Raw genomic sequence first — 18991 nt, 5'->3', positions numbered from 1 at the left:
CATGTTCGCACTCAACTTTCTGTCACAGTTAAAGATGACGTTAACATGGTGGCAGGATGGCTGACTAGCTTAGTTTTTTCGGAACTGAGGGTCTTCTTGGGATATGGGACTTCCAGTGTTAAGGTTGTGAAAACTCTAGGCAAGTGGAGATTTCTAAATGGAGATTCCAATGATGAATGAGGTCTCCAAAGAAAGATGCTTCTGATTTTGTTCTTGAGTTCTGACTAGAAAGTGTCCTCCTTCAAGGTCATTTCATGTCTGACTCCATTTCCTTTTCTACTACAGTCTGAGAGGAATTGTTCATGATCTACTTGCAGGGCTTCTCACCCTCCCAGGAAAAGAGTGGTTGTTGCTGTCTTTGGCCTCTTACCCACTCTGTACTATTTTCTGTATCCACTTTATTCCTTTAGCTGTAGGCTACACAGACCAGTTACTATTCAAAGTGATTCTGTCCCATCTAATGTGCCACAGGCCCCCACTGAAAACAGTGCAGATGAAACCCTTGCTTTTAGTGAACCACATGTGTTAGTGCTGTTCTGACTACTACGAGGTCACAATTGTCTTAAAGCCCAGTCCCTGAATTCCACTGAAGTGTACTGTCCTATAGCCAATGCTTCAGTATATCCTAGTGTGCCCTTGATAACTGACTAGGTTTTTCCCTGTATGCAATATCTTTAAGTAGTTATCATTTTAAAAAAACCACTAAAATACTTTTCCAAACCTAAAGACAGGATCCTTTCTCATTGTTTTCTTTCCAAACTTGCATTCCAGACATCGAAGAATAACAAGAAAGATGATTAAATGAACATACGGCTAAGGAGAAAGAAAGACACTCAAAATTAGAAATACTAAAAGGGAATATCAGAAGTGAATTAGAAATTCTCGTTCTTTTACAAGCACATATTTGGAAAAAATATTGAGAATTTGAAGGACAGACTATTAGGATAGTCACAAAAAGTTAAGTTCAATTACATTTCTTTGGAGAGAAAAACTAGTAGTGTTTTATATTATATCAAAATATATCTATATTACACTGAACACAAAATTTTATTTATACTTAGGTGATATCTATCTTTATCTCCAAGAATTAAGCATTATTAGGATCTTTGTAAAGATTTATTCTAATTTTAGAGATATTGTGTTTAGGTGGGACTTAAGTTGTATAAAACACCTTAAGTAAATTTTCAAAATATAAACAAGAAAGCACAATTGAAGAGTATAATGAAAGATATTTCTCCAAATGCAACAATATTTCAACGAGAGTCAGGCTTACAATTAGGAACACCAGAAAGTCATATTTCTTCCCTTGTTCTGAAGGGGCATCATGATATATACGGTGCTGGAAAAGGAAGGACAATCTTTAAATACAAAGTTTTGTGATTCATGAGTTTTACTCAAACAAATGTGACTGGCCCACTGAGCAGATCTGCTTATATTTCCCCAGGTTTCCCAATGGGACAAGGGATGTGCCAATTCTTAGACACATGTGAGGGACACACTGCTTTTATTTGAATGAGATTCAGTGATTATAGGTCAGGTACTCAGAGGCTCGGTGCTTGCAAATCCCCATGGTGGGGGAGACGGAGTTTTCCCTCTCCTGCGCCACTGCTCATTGATGGTGCCCTTCTGCCATCCCTCTTTTCATTAGATGCTTAGAACCACCATGCTGCTTTCCTAGCCCAAGCTCAGTTCTCAGACAATGAGAACACAGAGAGGTTCACCCAGAAGATGCTCCTAACCACAGAATCATGAAATTTGTTCCACACGTGCACTTTTCTGAGGAGAGGGCCCAGTGCTTGAGTCAGATTCCCCAAGGCTGACATACCCAGAAAAACTCTGATAGACTAACAGGTGAAGTGATGATTATTTTGAGTAATACGTCCCCCTTCTGTTTATATATGTATAGAAATTAGTCACTAGGAAATGGGAATTTATTCCTTTTGTATGAAATAAAAATAGAGAGTACCAAATCAAATGTGACTCTATTGTGCCAAATAAAAAATGTAGTATCAAATGTAATACTAGGGTGTATCAAGCATTAGTAACCTCAATCCCAAATATTAGGGGAGAATTTTTTGTCTGCTCTTTTTTGACTAAATATATTCAATGACTTTATCAGTATAAACATTTTCCACCTGCTCATTACCCTGTACCAGAGGCCAGTAATGGAGGTAAATTTGTACCTGTAGGCCAACAGGACTATGGACTATTCTTGGTGTGGGGAGGGACTTTATATTTTAATTTTTAAAATTTAGGTATTCATATTTTTTCTTTTCCCTTCTTTCCTTTCCCCTACCCCTCCTACTTCCCCTACTCCTTTGGACCTTTTCTTCCTATTTCACATTATCAATTATACATTTTGATCCTTGTTTACACTTTTGGTATGGAAACAAAGTCTTTGTAAATAGAGAATGGTGGAGGGGGTGAAGGGAGTGGAGGGGAATAGGGAAAAAATAAGAACCAAGATACATCATGTAAAGGTACAAGATCCCAAAGATGAATGTAACTGTATTGCATACCTAAAATGTACCAATAAACTCAGTGAAAAAAATTTAGGTATTCAGCTTTCAAAGCACATATTTTTCAACTAAGGACAAAGCTTTCCTAAATAGCCACATATTTCAAGACACTTGAACAAATATTGGGATTCCTTACGTCAAAATGTAGCATTGTACAACCAACCAAGGTGGCAAATGGAATTAAGGCACTGACACAATACAGAAATATGTCTCCAAGGAAATCCCCCATAACAGCTGCAGAAACCAGTGTGACCTAAAAGAAAAATAAATATCTATGTTATGCTGCTCTCTGAAACAGTATATTTTCAAATTTGAGATCATATGAAGTTTTTCTGATTTTGACATACACTTCACGAACCAAGATAAAATCAATATTATCATAAACATTTCCAGCTAGGCTTCACTTTCTTTTGTTTGACTATGACAAATATATCAAAACTGGACAAATTTTAGGATATGATGTATAGACTAAATTTTTTTACATTCTGATTTAGTTATAGAAAAACAAATATAAAGTTCTTTAAAGAGAAAAGTAAGATTCAGACAATCATTAAAGGAAAATGGTCTTGAAATTGATCAAAACCAGAAATGAAAAATTAGAGGGAACCATTTTCTTAGGTATATCAAAAGGAGAAATATAAGCATGTAATATACCTTTAAGTGACATGGGCACAAATATTATAGCACAGAGTTCAGAGATGAGATGCTCGCATGTACAGATTCACACTTCCTCTTCTAATCTACTATAATGACTCCAGAGAAGGCCTGTCCTGCCTTTTATTTCAAACTGTCATTTTCATGGCTGTCACAGGACGGTTTCTAAAACTCTATCTCTGATTGTATTCCTATTACAAAAGCTTTCACATTTTCCCATAATGAAAGATAATCACCCCAAGAATAGATTGGTGAGCTTATCAGTTAAGATTAGACTTGGATCAACCTAAATTTCCATCTTAGCTAGGACATTTGGGTTTGGCTTTCTGTCCTGTACACATGCCACCAGGTTCTTAGCATTTTCTAGGATCAGCCCGATTTTCTTCCCTTTTGAAGTTTTGTTCATTCATTATTTTCTATTTTCATTATCCTTCTTTACTAATTGAAATGTTTCTCATTCTTAAGAAATCTTCTTGGCATGAAATTCATTTCCAGAAATTAGCCAATCTCTGCATTTCATGGTTTTTAAAAAAAACTCAATTATTATATAGATGATCTACCTCAATGGACACTCTTGTCTTTAGTATCTGGCTGTATAAATACTTGTGTGTTCATCTATTTCTACTAAAGGATTCTTTGAAAATAGATACTGTGCATTTTATGGGTCTTATCACTCATGAGTCTCAATGCCTGGCACACAGGGAAAGTCAACAAATATTTATTGAATGATGATTTATTTGGAATGTTTAAAAAACACAAGTTAGAAAAAGTGCATATAATTTACACGTATTTTCCCTCCTAATTTTATGGAGAGAGTTATGATTTTTATCAAAGAATTCTGAATGGGGAATTTGGAGACTTAGTCTTCAGTTTTAGCTTTCATTAATAATATTTGTAATCTTGTGCAACTTCCTGGGGTCTTTTGGACCTCAGTTACTTTTTCCCCAAGAAGAATGTTAGAAAGATTTCCAAGTTTCCTAAAAATTCCAAACTTTATGGTAGTATAAGAAACTTGACTGTTTTCAAAAAAAGAACAAAGCAGATATGGAGAGAAAAAGCATACTTACAAATGTATATATCCACAATTATATCACGCAACCCCTAAAAATTGCCTAGAAAAATACAGTAGAGGTATTTCAAATGTGCTATTATTTTATCTGATGCCTACTAAAATTAATAAAGCATTAGCTCTTCATAATAAAAATAAACACATCTATAGTAAATATACTTACAAAATAGAAGCAAAATGACCAAATGCCACTATTTTTTCTCCCATTACGAAAGATGAATGAAATCACATATGTCATGAAGATAACTGATACGGAGTAACCAACAATATATAGGATCTGAAATTAAAGACACTATTAAGAGTATGGAAGACAAATGCAGTCCAGGAAACCATTTAGATCCAAAACTTATCATACAACAAGATCTTTTAAATTATATCAACTAGAATACTTTAAATGTCATTGAAATTGTTTAAAGGAGTGATAACAGTAAAATGGTAGAGTAGGCAGCTCCAAATTCCTATCTCTCAACAGAAATATCAAAAAATAAGCAGCACTGGCAGGACCAACTTTGTCAGAACTCAGTACATGAGTCAAAGTTTCATGGCAAATTCTGAATCAATAAAAAGTCCATTTTAAGATGATAGGTATGCTTTAGCATGTTCTGACTTTGCTTTTGTCTCCTTCCTTCCCCAGGGAGTATTGTCCTAAAGATGGCAACCTATGTTTCAATGCAGGATCCTGCTCACCAATTCCAGGTAGAACACAGCTAATCTTATTGTCAAATTACTGTAAAGGTCTGACCTAATCTGTTTGAGAGTTATCTGAAGAGCAGGTTCAGGCATCTTCTCTAGTTTCAGCTAATGCAAATTCACTCAGGGTGGAAAAGTGGGAAATATTGCTCAAAAACAAATAAAGCTAATAAACATTCTGTAGCAGCCTGGAGCAAAATAGAATAGCTGAGATATAAAGTAGATCATCCTGAACCTATAAAAATTTTCTAAGGAGAGTTTCATAGGGAAATAAGAGCATTCAAAAGCACCCATATGTGCCAAGATATTTAGAAAGTCACACAAATACTAAGGCAGAATGTGTACCCGTGAAAAAACCTGAGAAGAGTCGTGCAAAGATGAATGACCACTGAAGGAGCACCAACCAACATAGCCTATCTGGATAGGCTTGAGAAGATTTTTGAGTTTCTGTTTCTCAAGGAAATCTCTTTCAAAAACATGAGTTGAACTAGATAAAGGAACAGAGATTTCAGTTATCACATAGGGCTGAGTATACAGCCTGTGACAATGTTGTGGAAAATACTCTAACCAAAAGATAAATATAGAGCCAGGGATGTAGCTCAGTGGTTCTGCTGCCTGCCTCACAAGTGCAAAGTCCCACGTTTGATCCCCACTACCAAAAGAAAGAAAAAAAGAGATGAATATAGCCATAGTATCTAAAAATAGCAAATTCTACACAAAGGGGAGAACCTGTTATCTAGAGTTACCATGTTATGATATTCAAATTGTTCTTCCAAAAACCTAAAACAGAAATAGAAAAATGTATCCTATATTCAAAGGAACAAAATAATAAAAAACTCTGAAGAAGTCTAGATATTGAACTTACAAAATGACAGCTTTAGGGCCGGGGATTTAGCTCAGTGGTTCCGATGCCTGCCTTGAAAGTGCAAGGACCTGAGTTCGATACCCGGTACCAAAAAGAAAAAAACCAAAAAAACCAAAAAAAGCCCCAAATGACAGCTTTAACAATTATATTGCATATATTCAAAAACACTAAAGAAAACCATGGAGAAAGAACTGAAGGAAATAAAAAGTATATATTTAAAAAGAGAGTGAAAATAAACAAATATAAATTATAGAAATGAACAGAAACAGAAATTCTAGAATTTAAATAGATACCAACTGAAATAAAACTTTCACTGAAGATATTCATCAGTACATTTGAGTTGGATGCAAAAAATCAACAAACTTGAACGCAGACCATTAAAATTATTCAGTCTAAGGAGTAGAAGAAAAAGAAAATAAAAGTACACAGAGCTTAAGAGATCTGTGAAATACTGTGACGTGAACCAATATATACATCTAGGAAGTTCCAGAAAAAATAAAAAAATGACAGAAAGAGCTCTTGAAGAAACAATACCTGAAAACTGTCCATATTTCATGAAGCACATGAATGTTCACATCTAATAGGATTACCAAACTCTAAATAGAAAAACAAAAGTAAAAACAAAAAAACTGTCTCATACCAAAAGAGTTTGATCTCAACTCTATAATCCAACTGTTGATATATGAAGACAAAAAGATAATCTTGAAAGTAGCAGAGGTAAATGACTCATTATATATGATGAATCACTAATTAACTGATAGTCAATTTCTCATCAGACATGGCAGAAGCCAGAAGGCAATGAAATGATGTATTTAAAATTCTGAAAGAATAAAACTTTTAAGCAACTATTCTTATTTTGGAATTTGGAAAAACTGTCATTTGCCCAAAAATGCGACAAAATTAAGACATTTCCAGAAAAGCAGAAGCAAAAGGAGTTCATTACCAATTGATATGACTTATGAGAGCTACTAAAGGGAGTCCTTCAGGTTGCAATGAAAGAACACTTGACAGCAACTTGAAGTTGTACAAAAAATAAATATTTTCAGTAAAAGTAATTACATAGGCAAATATGAATAGTCTTCTATTTTTAAGTTTAACTCCATTTTTTATTTCCTATATGGTTTAAATGAAAACGTATGAAGAATAATTACTAATTTTTGTTGTTGGGCTCACAGTGTAGGAAGATGTCATTGGTGACAACAGCATGGAGGAGGTAATGCAGAGTTTTTACGTGTATTTGGAGTAAATTGATTATCCATTCAAATTAGATTGCTATACTTTGGGATAATAAATATAATCCTCCTGGTTACTGCAAAGAAATGATCTAAGCTATAATCAGTAACAAAAGGTAATCAAAATGATCCATTACAAGAAGTTAAAATGGTAAAAATGCATTGATGAAGGAAATGAGACACGAAGAGGGAATAGGACTGACGGGAGACAGGACCAAAGAAGAAATCACAACAAAAATTAGAAAATATCTACAAATGAATGAAAACTAAAACACAATGCATCAAAACTTTGCAGAGTGAAGTTATGGTAGTGCTCAGAAGGAAATTTCTAGCTGTAAACGCATTTGTTAAAAATGAAGAATTAACATAAATCAAAAACTGAACATCACATCTTTGAGAACTAGAAAAAGAAGAGTTAGCTAGCCTAACAGATAGTAGATAGGGAAGAAATAATAGAGCCCCCCAAAATGAAATAGAGAATGGAAAGAATCAAGAAAACCAGAAGTTGATACTTTTAAAATACCAACATAAATGACAAAACTTTAGCTAGAATGACAAAGCAAAAGTAGGAGAGGCAAATAAGTAAACTTGAAAGTCAGAGTGGGGATCTTACTACCAACTCTACAGAAATAAAATGAGGAGGCAACCAAAAGAAATTTACAGAATACTCTGACCAATTGTTCATCAAAACTAACAGATCGACTAGATAAAATGGACAAATTCCTAGAGACACATAACCTTACCTGACTTAAAAATGAAAATGTGTGTGTGTGTGTGTGTGTGTGTGTGTGTGTGTGTGTATAGCTGGAATCAGGAATCAAACTTCTTTCCAAAAATGAAGTGCAAAAATAGATGGTTCCTCTGGTAAATTCCATCAAACATTTAAAGAATTTGTATCAAACAAGTCCAGTAAAAAAAAAAAATGGACAAACAACTTAAAGAGACATTTCTTCAAAGAAGACAGAGTCCTGGTCAATAAACAATCATCAGTCATTAGGGAAAAGCAAATCAAACTTACAATGGGAGACCACTTCTCACCTGCCAGGATGGTTTTACTAAAAATTTTTGAAAAAAAAAGAAAAACAAAAAACAAAGATAATACCATATTTATTATCGTGCATTGTTAATGGTGATATAAACCAGTATGGTTAATGTAGGAAACAGCCTGATTCCTCAAAAGGATGAACTTTGAATTACCATACAACTCAGTAATTCCACTTAAAACTGAAACAATCTTACATCAATGTTCATTTCAGCATTATTCACAGTAGTCTACAAATGGAAACAACTCTAGTGCCTATGAACAAACGAACTATGTACAAACAGTGGAATATTATTTAACCATAAAAAGGAATGAAGTTCTATTGCATGCAACTTTAAAAACATTATGTTATGCAAAATAAACCAGCCCCCAATGGACAAATATTATGTGAAATACATAGAATAGGCAAATTCATAGAGATTGAAAATAGAATAGCAGTAACCTGGGGTTGGGAGTAGCAAGAAATGGGAAATTATGTTTAAGGAGCATGAAGTTTTGTGAATGAAAAAAATTTTATTAAATTGAATTTTGCAAACAAAAATTATTAAAATGGCAAATTTTATGTTACTTGTATAATACAACAATAAAAAAGTCTTAAAAATGAAACAAAATATTAAATATAAAAGAATGCATTACATTACATGAATGTCAATATTTCTGATTAAATCATCTCGTGTTATTTATTTTATGAATACTGTCACTTACCTCAATAAGTACATCAACAGCTGTATATATATCCCCTTTTACTTTTGAGGTATAGTATACTAAATACATAAAGAAAATGAGTGAAAAGTAGATTGGAACTTCAACCAGTGCCTGTCCAAACCAGTAAGCAGAAGGGTTCAGGCCTGAAATCCACAACTGCAGTTGAGCTTTGTTCTGAATAAAGTATGAGAGATATAAATAAATGAATGGTGAAATTTGCTTTTAAGAAGATATAGAACATATAAGAAAACAACTAAATGAATTCATATTAATAGAAACACACCTCGCCTCCAAATGCTTTACAGACTAATGGATATGGGTAATTTCAAAACTAATATTTCCAAGTTTGCTTGTAATTAATGAAATGATCACTCAAAATCTTCTTGATAGAGATATGGAGAAGGTCTCAGAATAATGATGTAATCTATACTACAGTGAATAAAACAGTGACTTAAAGGCATAAAGGAAAGAATTTATCCATCTAAGTGCTAACTTTCCATGAAATGACTCAACTTTGAGTCAAATATAGGACAATGGATTTTCTTCGTTGTATTCTGAATAAATATCATTGTTAACACTATAAATACTTAAACATATTTTCTAATTTTCATTGTAATTTCTTCTCTGATCTATCATTATTGGCAGTGTAGTCTTTAATTTTCACGTATTTCATAATTTTCTAAGCATCTTATTATTTCCTAATTTAATCACATTTTGGATAGAGATCATATTCCGTACAATGTAGATCGTTTAGATGTTATTGCTTTCATCACTGAATTTTAGCATAATCTGCCACATAGTAATTAGTAACTAATAGCATTATATCATAATTTTTGATATGGATTTGACATGGATTTGAGCCCTGATTTTCATCATGCTCAGCAAGGACTTTAGCACTGAGCTCCATATCCAGTCTTTTGTTTGTATTTATGTATTTATTTTAGCTTTAAGATAATGTCTCTTGAAGTTGCCCAGGCTGGGCTCAAACCTGTGATATTCCAGCCTCAGCCTCCTGGGTGGCTGGGATTATGAGGCTGCTTCTCTGCACCCACCTGTATCTGTCTTTTCTGCTGTTCTTCATTACTGTATGTATATCTCCATTTTCATCTGGTGTTAGTGTCCTTCTGTCTGAAAGGGTTCCTTTGGTAATGTTTAAGTGTGTACCTATCAGCAATGATTTCTCTTCATTTTCATTTTCATCAAATCTATTTGTTCGTTTATTTTTGAAGTATGTTTTGCTGAAGACATATATATGTATTTAGTTTGGCAATTTTATCCTTTCAACATTTTAAGGGTTTTATTTCCTTACCTTCTGGCTTAGGTTCTCTTAGACCTGTCCTATCGCTGTTTTTGTTTTTCTTTGTAAAATGTCATTTTATTTTGGAGATGTGTCCTTTTTAATTACTAGTTTCAGCAATCTGATTATGATGTACCATCTAATGATTTTCTTTTGCATGTGTCCTGTTTGGGATTCCGTGAACTTCTTGTATCTGCGAACTTATATTTTTCATCAAATTTTGAAAATTGTTTTGAAACACATTTTCTGTCACTTGGCCCCTCTCCTGTAGGGAATTCAACTGGTATACTTATTCTCTTAAAACAACTAAGGCTCTGTTAGGGTTCTCAGAGATTTTTCTCTCTCTTTTTCAGTTTATACACTTTCTATAGCTATAAACAACAGTAGTTTAATTTTTCATCAGGTATGATAATCTTTACTTATACAAGTCTCATTTGATTTGTTTTCATAAATTTCTTCTGCTCCTCATCACATTAATCTAAAGCAGATTACTATTTGCTTTTTCAATGTTATTTCTGTTGTTTACAATAGTATTTGTTTGTCTTTGTCATTTCTGGGTCTCTTCTCAGTTGATTTTCCACTCAGTTTGTTTGTATTTTCTTCCTCCTTTGAATGTCCAGTAATTTTTCTTGGGTTGGCTCATGTGCATTTTAAATTGTTGAGTATTGGGCTTTGCTTTCTTCTTTCAGCAGGTTCAGTTTTGTCTGGTAATCCACTTGCTTGCTCTACTTTAATCTTGTTTTAAAATTTTTGTTAAAGACACAATTAGAGGAAGCTTTACTACAGGGCTAAGTTAGCCCTAATGTTAAAGCACACCCCTTGTGGGTTCAATCCTTTCATAAATCCTCTAATAACTGATTGGAAACCAAATATTTTCTACTTCTTTGTGGGCTGTGTGAATTATGCATCTTATAACAGTTTGTTCATTTTTGCCTTCATGTAGTTTTACTACAGGTGCTTTGCTTAGTGTTAGCAACAAATTCAAAGCAACCCTAATGCAGAGTTCTGTGGCTCTTTCTCTATGTAGCTCCATCTTTTAAATGATCCTGCTGAGAAAATTCCAGCCAATTCAACCTACTTGAACTCCAAATTTCTATCTCTTCAGTTTATTTTTTGTATTTTGATTAGTGTCTATTCCACAAAATATTTCCAGAAAGACAACTGTGATGAATGGAGAGATAATGTTGCTTGTTTTCTTCTCTTGGTTATCCTAGTCTGCTATTGTCCATTTTCCTGTGTCTAAAACCAAATATTCTATTTTTATCAAAAATATTCATGGTAGGAGGAGAAATCTCATTCAATTAGCCAGAAATAAAATATTCTGAACTTTCATTTATTTCTCTTTTTTCTTCATTCCTTTTTCTTCCTTTTGTTCTTTCTTTTTACTGATATTACCTACAAGTGTTAAGAAAGTGCTCCATATGTAAACATGCATACTGTCTAAAGAAACCCCTTATAAACTGAAAGTGTAAATAGAGACTAAAAGGTAAAATAAAAAAGAAACCCCTTATAATCCACTACAATCAATTTCTAATTAATTAAGTAAACTAAATTTTCCATTATTTTCTATTACCTTATAGTCATCGATGCTGGTCATGGAAATATAAGGAGAGAGACAGGACATCAAAACGATCCATGAGATGAGATAGGCTAGATTATTAAACTGAGAGTAGATGTCATCCTGAAAATGTGAGAAGTGCAAAGGACTTAAGGCACAAAGTTGACATTCATTTTCTGGTTGCCCTTCTCAAAATATAATTAATCTGATAATCTGAAATCTTGCCTTGGTTTAGTTTTGAGGTTGCCATCTCCTTTCATTCATTATCAGTGTGTATTAATATGTTTAGTACAGATTTTTTCCAATATTTTGTATTCACAGTTGCTTGAATCTGCAAAGGCAGAGTGCATTAAGATAGCATGGCTGACAGCATAAAGTCAGTTGTGCCACTTGGTGTCCATACAGAATGACACAATACACAATACAGTTGTGTTAATACCGTTAATAATGTTAATAATAACAGTTTAATACTGTTAATAATGACTTTGTAGATGAAGCCTCAATTCTTGCTTTATGACTTCAGAAGCCAGAAAATTAAACCAAGAAGATTTTGATTAATGAAACACAGTACATCATATATGAAAAAATTCTTAACAGACTGTTAGCAGTGCTTATCATGAAAAATAAATTTATACTATCATCTTACTGAAGGGAGTTCATATTTTCTGAGCATACAATAAGATATAAAAAGAAAGTTATGATTATGCTGCAAAATATATAAATAATTTTGGACACATGGGTTATTGTTATTTTATGTGTAGATGTATTAATGGCATTTGTTATTCTAATGAAATCTAGATTTGAATAGGATGTAAAATATACTGTTAGCCTGTTTTATTTATTAATTTGGCAAATATATTTTTAATGTTTACCCTATTTCTGTTCTTATCCCCAGGACAGGGTATAATATGTCAATAGGAAATTCAGTCTCTTTTCCACCAGTGGATAAAAATGTACTTATCAGAGACTAATGCAAATAATAATTGCAAATGATTAATACATTTTTTGGTTCTCCATAACACACATTCAGATCACCTGGAATCTACATTGTGTAAAAACAAAATTTCTTGTCTGATGTACGGAGAACACTTCAGCGGGCCTGAGCGGACACGGGGACTGGGTTACTTGGGAGAACCTGAGTGCGATGACGCCTCCGCAAGTCTGCTGTTGCAGTGTCAAGCAGTTCTGTTCTGCTGTGTTACGAATCTTGATAATTACAAAATGATGATCACAATCACACCCATTGGTTCAGGTGCAAAGAAGTATAATTTTTCTTCCTTTTTTTTCACTTAATTCTCTCATATTAAAAACATATGGCTTTTAATGGTAATCAGCACTGCGAAATGGAACTTTAAAAGTTGGAATTTTTTTCTTGTAGAGATAAGCAACTTCTCCAAACTTCCTCCTTCTCTCCTCAGCCCCAAAGAAGTGACAGAATATGCAGGTGCCAGCACCAGGAGGCCAGGAGCCTGGTTGTTTACCACAAGAAAGAGAAGGATGAGCCACAGATGGCTGGAAGTGACAGAGCAAGTGTGCAGATCTGCACTGTACCTCTGTACCCCCTCCCTTCTGATCCCTACTATAAAAGGCCCTTGCGCACCTGTAAATGGGAGGGTGACTTGAAGCAAATAGGCCCCTCCATTTCTGCAGAGCCAACTTTGAATGAATCCTTTTTCCTTTTCACCCAAACATATGGCCTCCTTCCATTTGGTCAGCAGCGAGCAGGTGAACCTGAGCACAGGAGCTAAGTGGCCGGAGCCTAAGTGGCTGGTATGCTCTGGTTATGGTGCTCAGTGATCTCATGCTCTTTGCCTTATCCACTCCCTAAAAACGTCTCAGACATCTTTTTAGCTGTGTTTCACATTTAGGAAATTTAAGTTCTGTAAGTGGACTGATATTTTTAAGAGCCAGAGACCAGGATGCATTCAAATGCTGCTCCTCTCTCTGGTACTCTCCTCAGTCACATTCAGATCCATTAGGATCGTTCTGAACAGAGTGAGCTGGAAAGTCCTGACAGACTCGGGAGATGATGCACCTACCACGTCAGGATATGTGCTTCGGTCAGTGTGAATGCTCCCTGATGGGCTCAACATTCCAAGCAGTCCGTTACTAACAATATCCACAAGAACTGGGAAGCAATTCAGTCTCTTGGTATTGCATGACAATGAAAAGCTGTAATTCTGAAATATAACAAAAGGGTTATGAAATCTGAAAGATAAAATACAACATTAGGGAGTGAAATGTATAAATATTCTTCTCAAATACAACAATACAGTAAATGCTGAAATTGGCCAATATATTACTAGATCCTCAATTTCATTTTCTTTGAAGAAGCACAAATTTTAACATTATAATTTAACAATATCCCAGTATTTCAATGTTGGCATATTATTAAAATTACAACCGAACCTATAGAAGGCCAAACTCATCATAAATATAGAATATATTTGATTTGAAGATAATCTTTGAGTCCTCTGACCTAAGGCCTGATAAGGCCAGTGGTAAAGAGTTTATTATTTTTAAATAAAACAAAACTTTCAGACTACGTATCCTGTAAAATTTCTGTGAGGATTATAAGAATTCCATACACTTGATTCTGATCTTTGCAATGGATTTTAGATGATATGAACTTTGCTTAGCAACATCGCATGTTTTCTTTAACCAGAAAAAAAGTATGTGCAATGGAGCAGATTATTTTTCTGGATCACACTGATGTTATAGTATTACAGCCATGCTTTGAGGTAAAACCACTAACTTGGTATCCACATACCTTTCCATTGCCCGACACTATGATGGCTCCATTGTAAGACAGCTCCTCTGTGCCATTTCTAGTTCCAAAGGCATCCACTTCCAATGCTATGTTCTGTTTCTCCAGTGAATGTATAAAGTCATCAATGCTTGCTCCTTATAGGCAGTGAAATGTAAGAGGCAATGAAAAACCAAGAGAACATGTGAAGTTATGTATCAAAATGACCCTTTATTGTCAACACTTGTAGCAAGCAAAAATACAGACTCTAAAAATGTTGGTCCACATTTCCTTTTTGAACAAAAATCTCTTGATCTTTTATATGTAGATTTTATAAGTATGTTTTAATAATTTTTCATTTACTTATGATTTCTGATAAAAAAAACTAATTTTTGTTGACATTCTATGATTTTTGGATTGGAATTTTTAAGATTCATATATTGCCTTGCCAATGGCTACCAAAATGACCATATTCTCAAGGTGTTTTTAAACACACAAATTAACCCTACCAATGAATTATTTGATTTGACAAATCTCTATATATTATTATTATGAGAGTAAATGTTGAATCATTTTTATATAAACTCATTTTTCAATATGTATCCATATAATGCATTTGTTCTTTCCTAACCACTTTCAGCATTTTTACTCCAAATTAGGATTATTTTCTTTAGCCTTCAACTTTGAAACATGTCTAAAACATGCTCATTTTTTTCCTTCCTGCTTGTGTTTTCTAAGGAGCGTTTTAACAGCATGAATATTTGGAAATTGAGAGCAACATTTTCACCTGTCTTATTGATGATCAGTAAGTTAGAGAGAAGTTTCTGTGGTTGTTGGTCAGGGGTGAGGAAGTACATATGTGGAGACAGATCCCAACAGTAGTCTTCTGGATAGAATATCTTATGAGCATTTGCTGCCAAAATATGCAGAAGTCCACTTCCAAAAATCAATATCCTATGTAGAATAAAATTAACAGTATAGATCCATAGCCATTTTCCAGTCTTTAAAAAAGGTCTCTGCAGCCAGGAATATCATACAACAAGAAATTGTTTAAAATAGACATAATCTATATGTGGCTCTCTCATTTCTTGATTTTTTTTCCCCGATAGCTAAAATGAAGTGATAACCATGGAGATATCCTTGGTCCATTTCTCTTGTTATTCTTTGACTATGGTTTTACCTTTGCAATTGTGGGATATAACTTCTTGAACTCTAATCCTACTTCTAGACTGTTATAGTACTTCTGTCCTATTTTCCCTCTTTCTTCTGCATCATCTATTAATATGTCAGACTCAACTTGTTCTCTTACTATTGCTCCTTATTCTGTTAGTGGAAACATTTTCCAAGCCTCTCAAACTAAAAAACACTTTTAGATTTTTCTTTTTTAAAATTCTCATTTGAAAAAAATCTAGATAGTCTTACATTAGCACTACTGGGCAAATCTCAAAACGTCACTCATTTCTGGTTTCCAAATTTGGGGTGTTTCACTACTCCTTGTTTTGCTACATAGGTACCATCCCTCTATTCTCTATTCTGTAGTCTCCCCAGTCTGTTTTAAAGATTTTCCAGATTAATTTTAAAGATTTCTTTGGACTTTGATTTTGCTGATCTCCTCAAAAGCTTTAGAAATTCTAATTACCCATTTAATTAACAATATTGACTGAAATACTGCTATGTGCCATGCCTCACATCTGCATATTGATTGACAAAGGACTGAGGGACTACTAGTGGGAATGGACACAGGGTGCTAATGTGATTTGACAAACTCTTTAGGATCAGGCTTATTATGGCTTGTGTTTAGAGGTTCCCCTAAAGCCTCCTGCAGTCATAAGTGGGGCTTTTTCAGAGGTGGCTGGATCTAAAGTGTGTGATCGATTCATGATGAGGTGCTAGGATTAAGGGTGCTGGGATTAAGGTGTGTGATTACTAAATCAGTCCACTGATTGGATTGGAGCCCACCTGAAACCTGGTGTCCTAGATGGAATATAAAAGGGGCAGAGAGAAGCTGCTATTGTCACTTGTAGCTTGGTGCCTTCTGCCTTCTGACCTCTACCTGTCACAAACTGTTTCTCCTCTGCAATGCCCCTCTGCCATACCACCCTGCTTCGAGACAGTTGATTATGGGCTGAAACCTCTACAAAATGTGAGCCAAAATAAACCTTACTCCAGGCTTGGTTTCCAGCTAACATGACTATGACTCACACTAGTCACCCTTCATTCTAAAATTCCTTCCCATTTTCTTTCCAGTTAAAGCTGTTTCTGGTAAATTTGTGCCACTGACTCAGTTTCAATTTACAAATTTCCACCATCACTGAAGAAAGGACCCACATTAGCCAACAACACTCACAGTATGAAGAGAGCTTTCCTTTCATGCTTTATCTTCAAGAAGCGTACCCTCGCAATAGCACACACTTGCTGCCACAAGAGAGCCAGACCAGCCTGTGTCTCACTCATCCCACTAAGTGAGGAGACAGTTTCTCCCATTTCAAAAAGCCTCCCTGTTTCTCTTGGCCCTTCAGCTTCTACATCTCCCAAAGCACAAAGATCTGTAAAATAAAATGTAAGCAATGCCTAGTAAGTGGCATCTTGTGGGCTCTTGCTTGAATTTTCTCCAAGAACATTCTTTGATCCAGTGACTGAACACAATCTTTATGTAAATAAGAGCAGAAATTCCAAGAAATATGAAAATACATATAAATAAAAACTTGTATACAGATATTTATAATTTAATTTATAATACACTGAAAATTGAAACACTTCAAAGTATGTTTCCTGAAAAGGAAATAAATTATAGAATGTAACTTAACAATAAAGGGGAAAAACTTCTGATACATATGACACATTCAAATCATAAGAATATGAAACTAAAGAATTTGGCACACTATTCTTCTACTTGTATTAGCTTCCAGAGGAGGGAGATACAAACTTTGGAACAGGTAGCTTATAGAGATTCACTTGGGGCAAAGCTTAGGAAAGGTATAAAGAAGGGGATGAAGAAAATGTTCTAAATCTTATTTTATGTGATTAGTTAAGAGAATTTAAATTACTCATTATGAAAAATTAGTAGATGGGCATTTTATTTTATCTAAATTACAGTTCATTAACTAAGTAATAAAACTGACTCATGGTGAATCTCAGTAAACTATGAATATAAAATACTATTGTATCTTTTATTCAATTAGTTTTTCTACAATAATAAACCATAACAATACTAGAAAATCAAATCCACAGGCTTATTAGTTATCAGGTCAATTCATACAAATAAATAGGATTTATATGATGAAATATTAGAAATGGATTTTTAAAAATTTCATTTAACAGAGCCAAAATACAGCAACACAAGAAGAAAAAATATACAATACACTGTAAGATCCTTAGGAATTAATTTAACAAAACATGTGTAAGAGCTTCTTTAAAGAGAAGTCATCAAATTTTGCTGAAGTACAAACAGAAAAATATGGGCAAGCCAATCCATATTCACAAATGGGAAGGCACTTTTGTCAAAATTTTAATTTTTTCAGATATAATCCATAAGTTCAATGCCTAAAAATGGCAGAGAAATCTGGTCCAGTTCACTTCCTGGGGCTGTTGCATCCCAGCCCTGGGTCAGTTGGACAAAGCCCTTGAGCTAGTGGGCTTTCAGAACAGATTCACTGCCTCCCTGATGGATGAGCTGCTGAGACTGGATGGTGTTCCAGTGGATAGGAAGAGATCTAGGGTGAGCAACTTACGTTAGGCCGTTACCACCATAGCTGGGTCTGTGTGAGACCAACAGCTGGAAGAAAGGGAACAGGTAAATTCTTACAAACTGCTTCATTTTTCTAGTCTACTGCAGAAAACTCTGGATAAAAGGGGGAAGGAAGTTTGGAGTAAACAATTCTAGTCCCCATGAAGGTGTTCTGAGTAGACTCGGAATGAACTTTTATTTCTCCAGCATCTCGGTACCATCTTGAAACCAGTCACATGTGAAAAGATTAGAAGAAAAAAAGTCTAAAAAGATAGAGTTCTCATTGAGGAGCAAGTCTTATCTTACTTTTCTGTTGACTCTAATGTCTCCAATGAAGCCATGGAATGATTTTAATTAAGGGGGAAAGATAGCCTATTTAATAAATGGTGTTGGAAAAACTGGATTTCAACCTGTCAAAGATTAAAACTAGACCCATATCTATCACCATGCACTAAACTAAGATCAAAGTGGATTAAAGATCTAAATATTAAGACAGAAACACTAAACTTGCTGGAAGATAAGTTAGGTAGAACTCTTGAAGACATTGGCATAATAAAACACTTTATGAACAAAATGTCAGTAGCATGGGAACTAGCACAAAGAATCAACAACTGGGATCTCATCTTATTAAAAAGCTTCTGCACTGCAAGAGAAACCACGAACAGAGCTAAGAGACAATCTACAATGTGGGAAAAAATTTTTAGCAGCTGTACCTCAGACCAAAGTCTACTATCGAGAATATATAAAGAATTGAAAAAAATCAGATCCCCCAAACTTAAAGACCCAAATTCAAAAACGGGCATCTGAAATGAACAGATATTTCTCAGACAAAGAAGTAAAAGTAGCAAATAAATATATGAAAAATGTTCAACATCACTGGTCATTCG

The 18991-nt window shown here is 34.3% G+C and overlaps 1 protein-coding gene across 3 annotated transcripts in view; it reads right to left on the bottom strand.

Moving 5' to 3' along the window:
- Nucleotides 1-18991, bottom strand: part of Abca8 (ATP binding cassette subfamily A member 8) — a 65229-nt gene that overhangs the window by 15788 nt on the left and 30450 nt on the right. For all 3 annotated transcript variants that reach the window (XM_013067620.3, XM_013067621.3, XM_013067623.3), the window contains 10 exons: nucleotides 16725-16923; nucleotides 15165-15331; nucleotides 14402-14535; nucleotides 13671-13811; nucleotides 11647-11754; nucleotides 8777-8950; nucleotides 4406-4519; nucleotides 2656-2772; nucleotides 1274-1339; nucleotides 722-813 (listed from right to left, as the gene is read on the bottom strand). In XM_013067620.3, coding sequence (XP_012923074.1) covers nucleotides 722-813; nucleotides 1274-1339; nucleotides 2656-2772; nucleotides 4406-4519; nucleotides 8777-8950; nucleotides 11647-11754; nucleotides 13671-13811; nucleotides 14402-14535; nucleotides 15165-15331; nucleotides 16725-16923 — 1312 coding nt within the window. The remainder of the gene's footprint in view (nucleotides 1-721; nucleotides 814-1273; nucleotides 1340-2655; nucleotides 2773-4405; nucleotides 4520-8776; nucleotides 8951-11646; nucleotides 11755-13670; nucleotides 13812-14401; nucleotides 14536-15164; nucleotides 15332-16724; nucleotides 16924-18991) is intronic.

Source organism: Heterocephalus glaber, unplaced genomic scaffold (assembly GCF_053883595.1).
Source record: "Heterocephalus glaber isolate CG9 unplaced genomic scaffold, H.glaber_assembly_v1.0 deba00000937, whole genome shotgun sequence".
Lineage (NCBI taxonomy): Eukaryota > Metazoa > Chordata > Mammalia > Rodentia > Bathyergidae > Heterocephalus > Heterocephalus glaber.
Note: the sequence above shows the minus strand (reverse complement) of the source record. Positions and strands in the feature narration are given on the sequence as shown.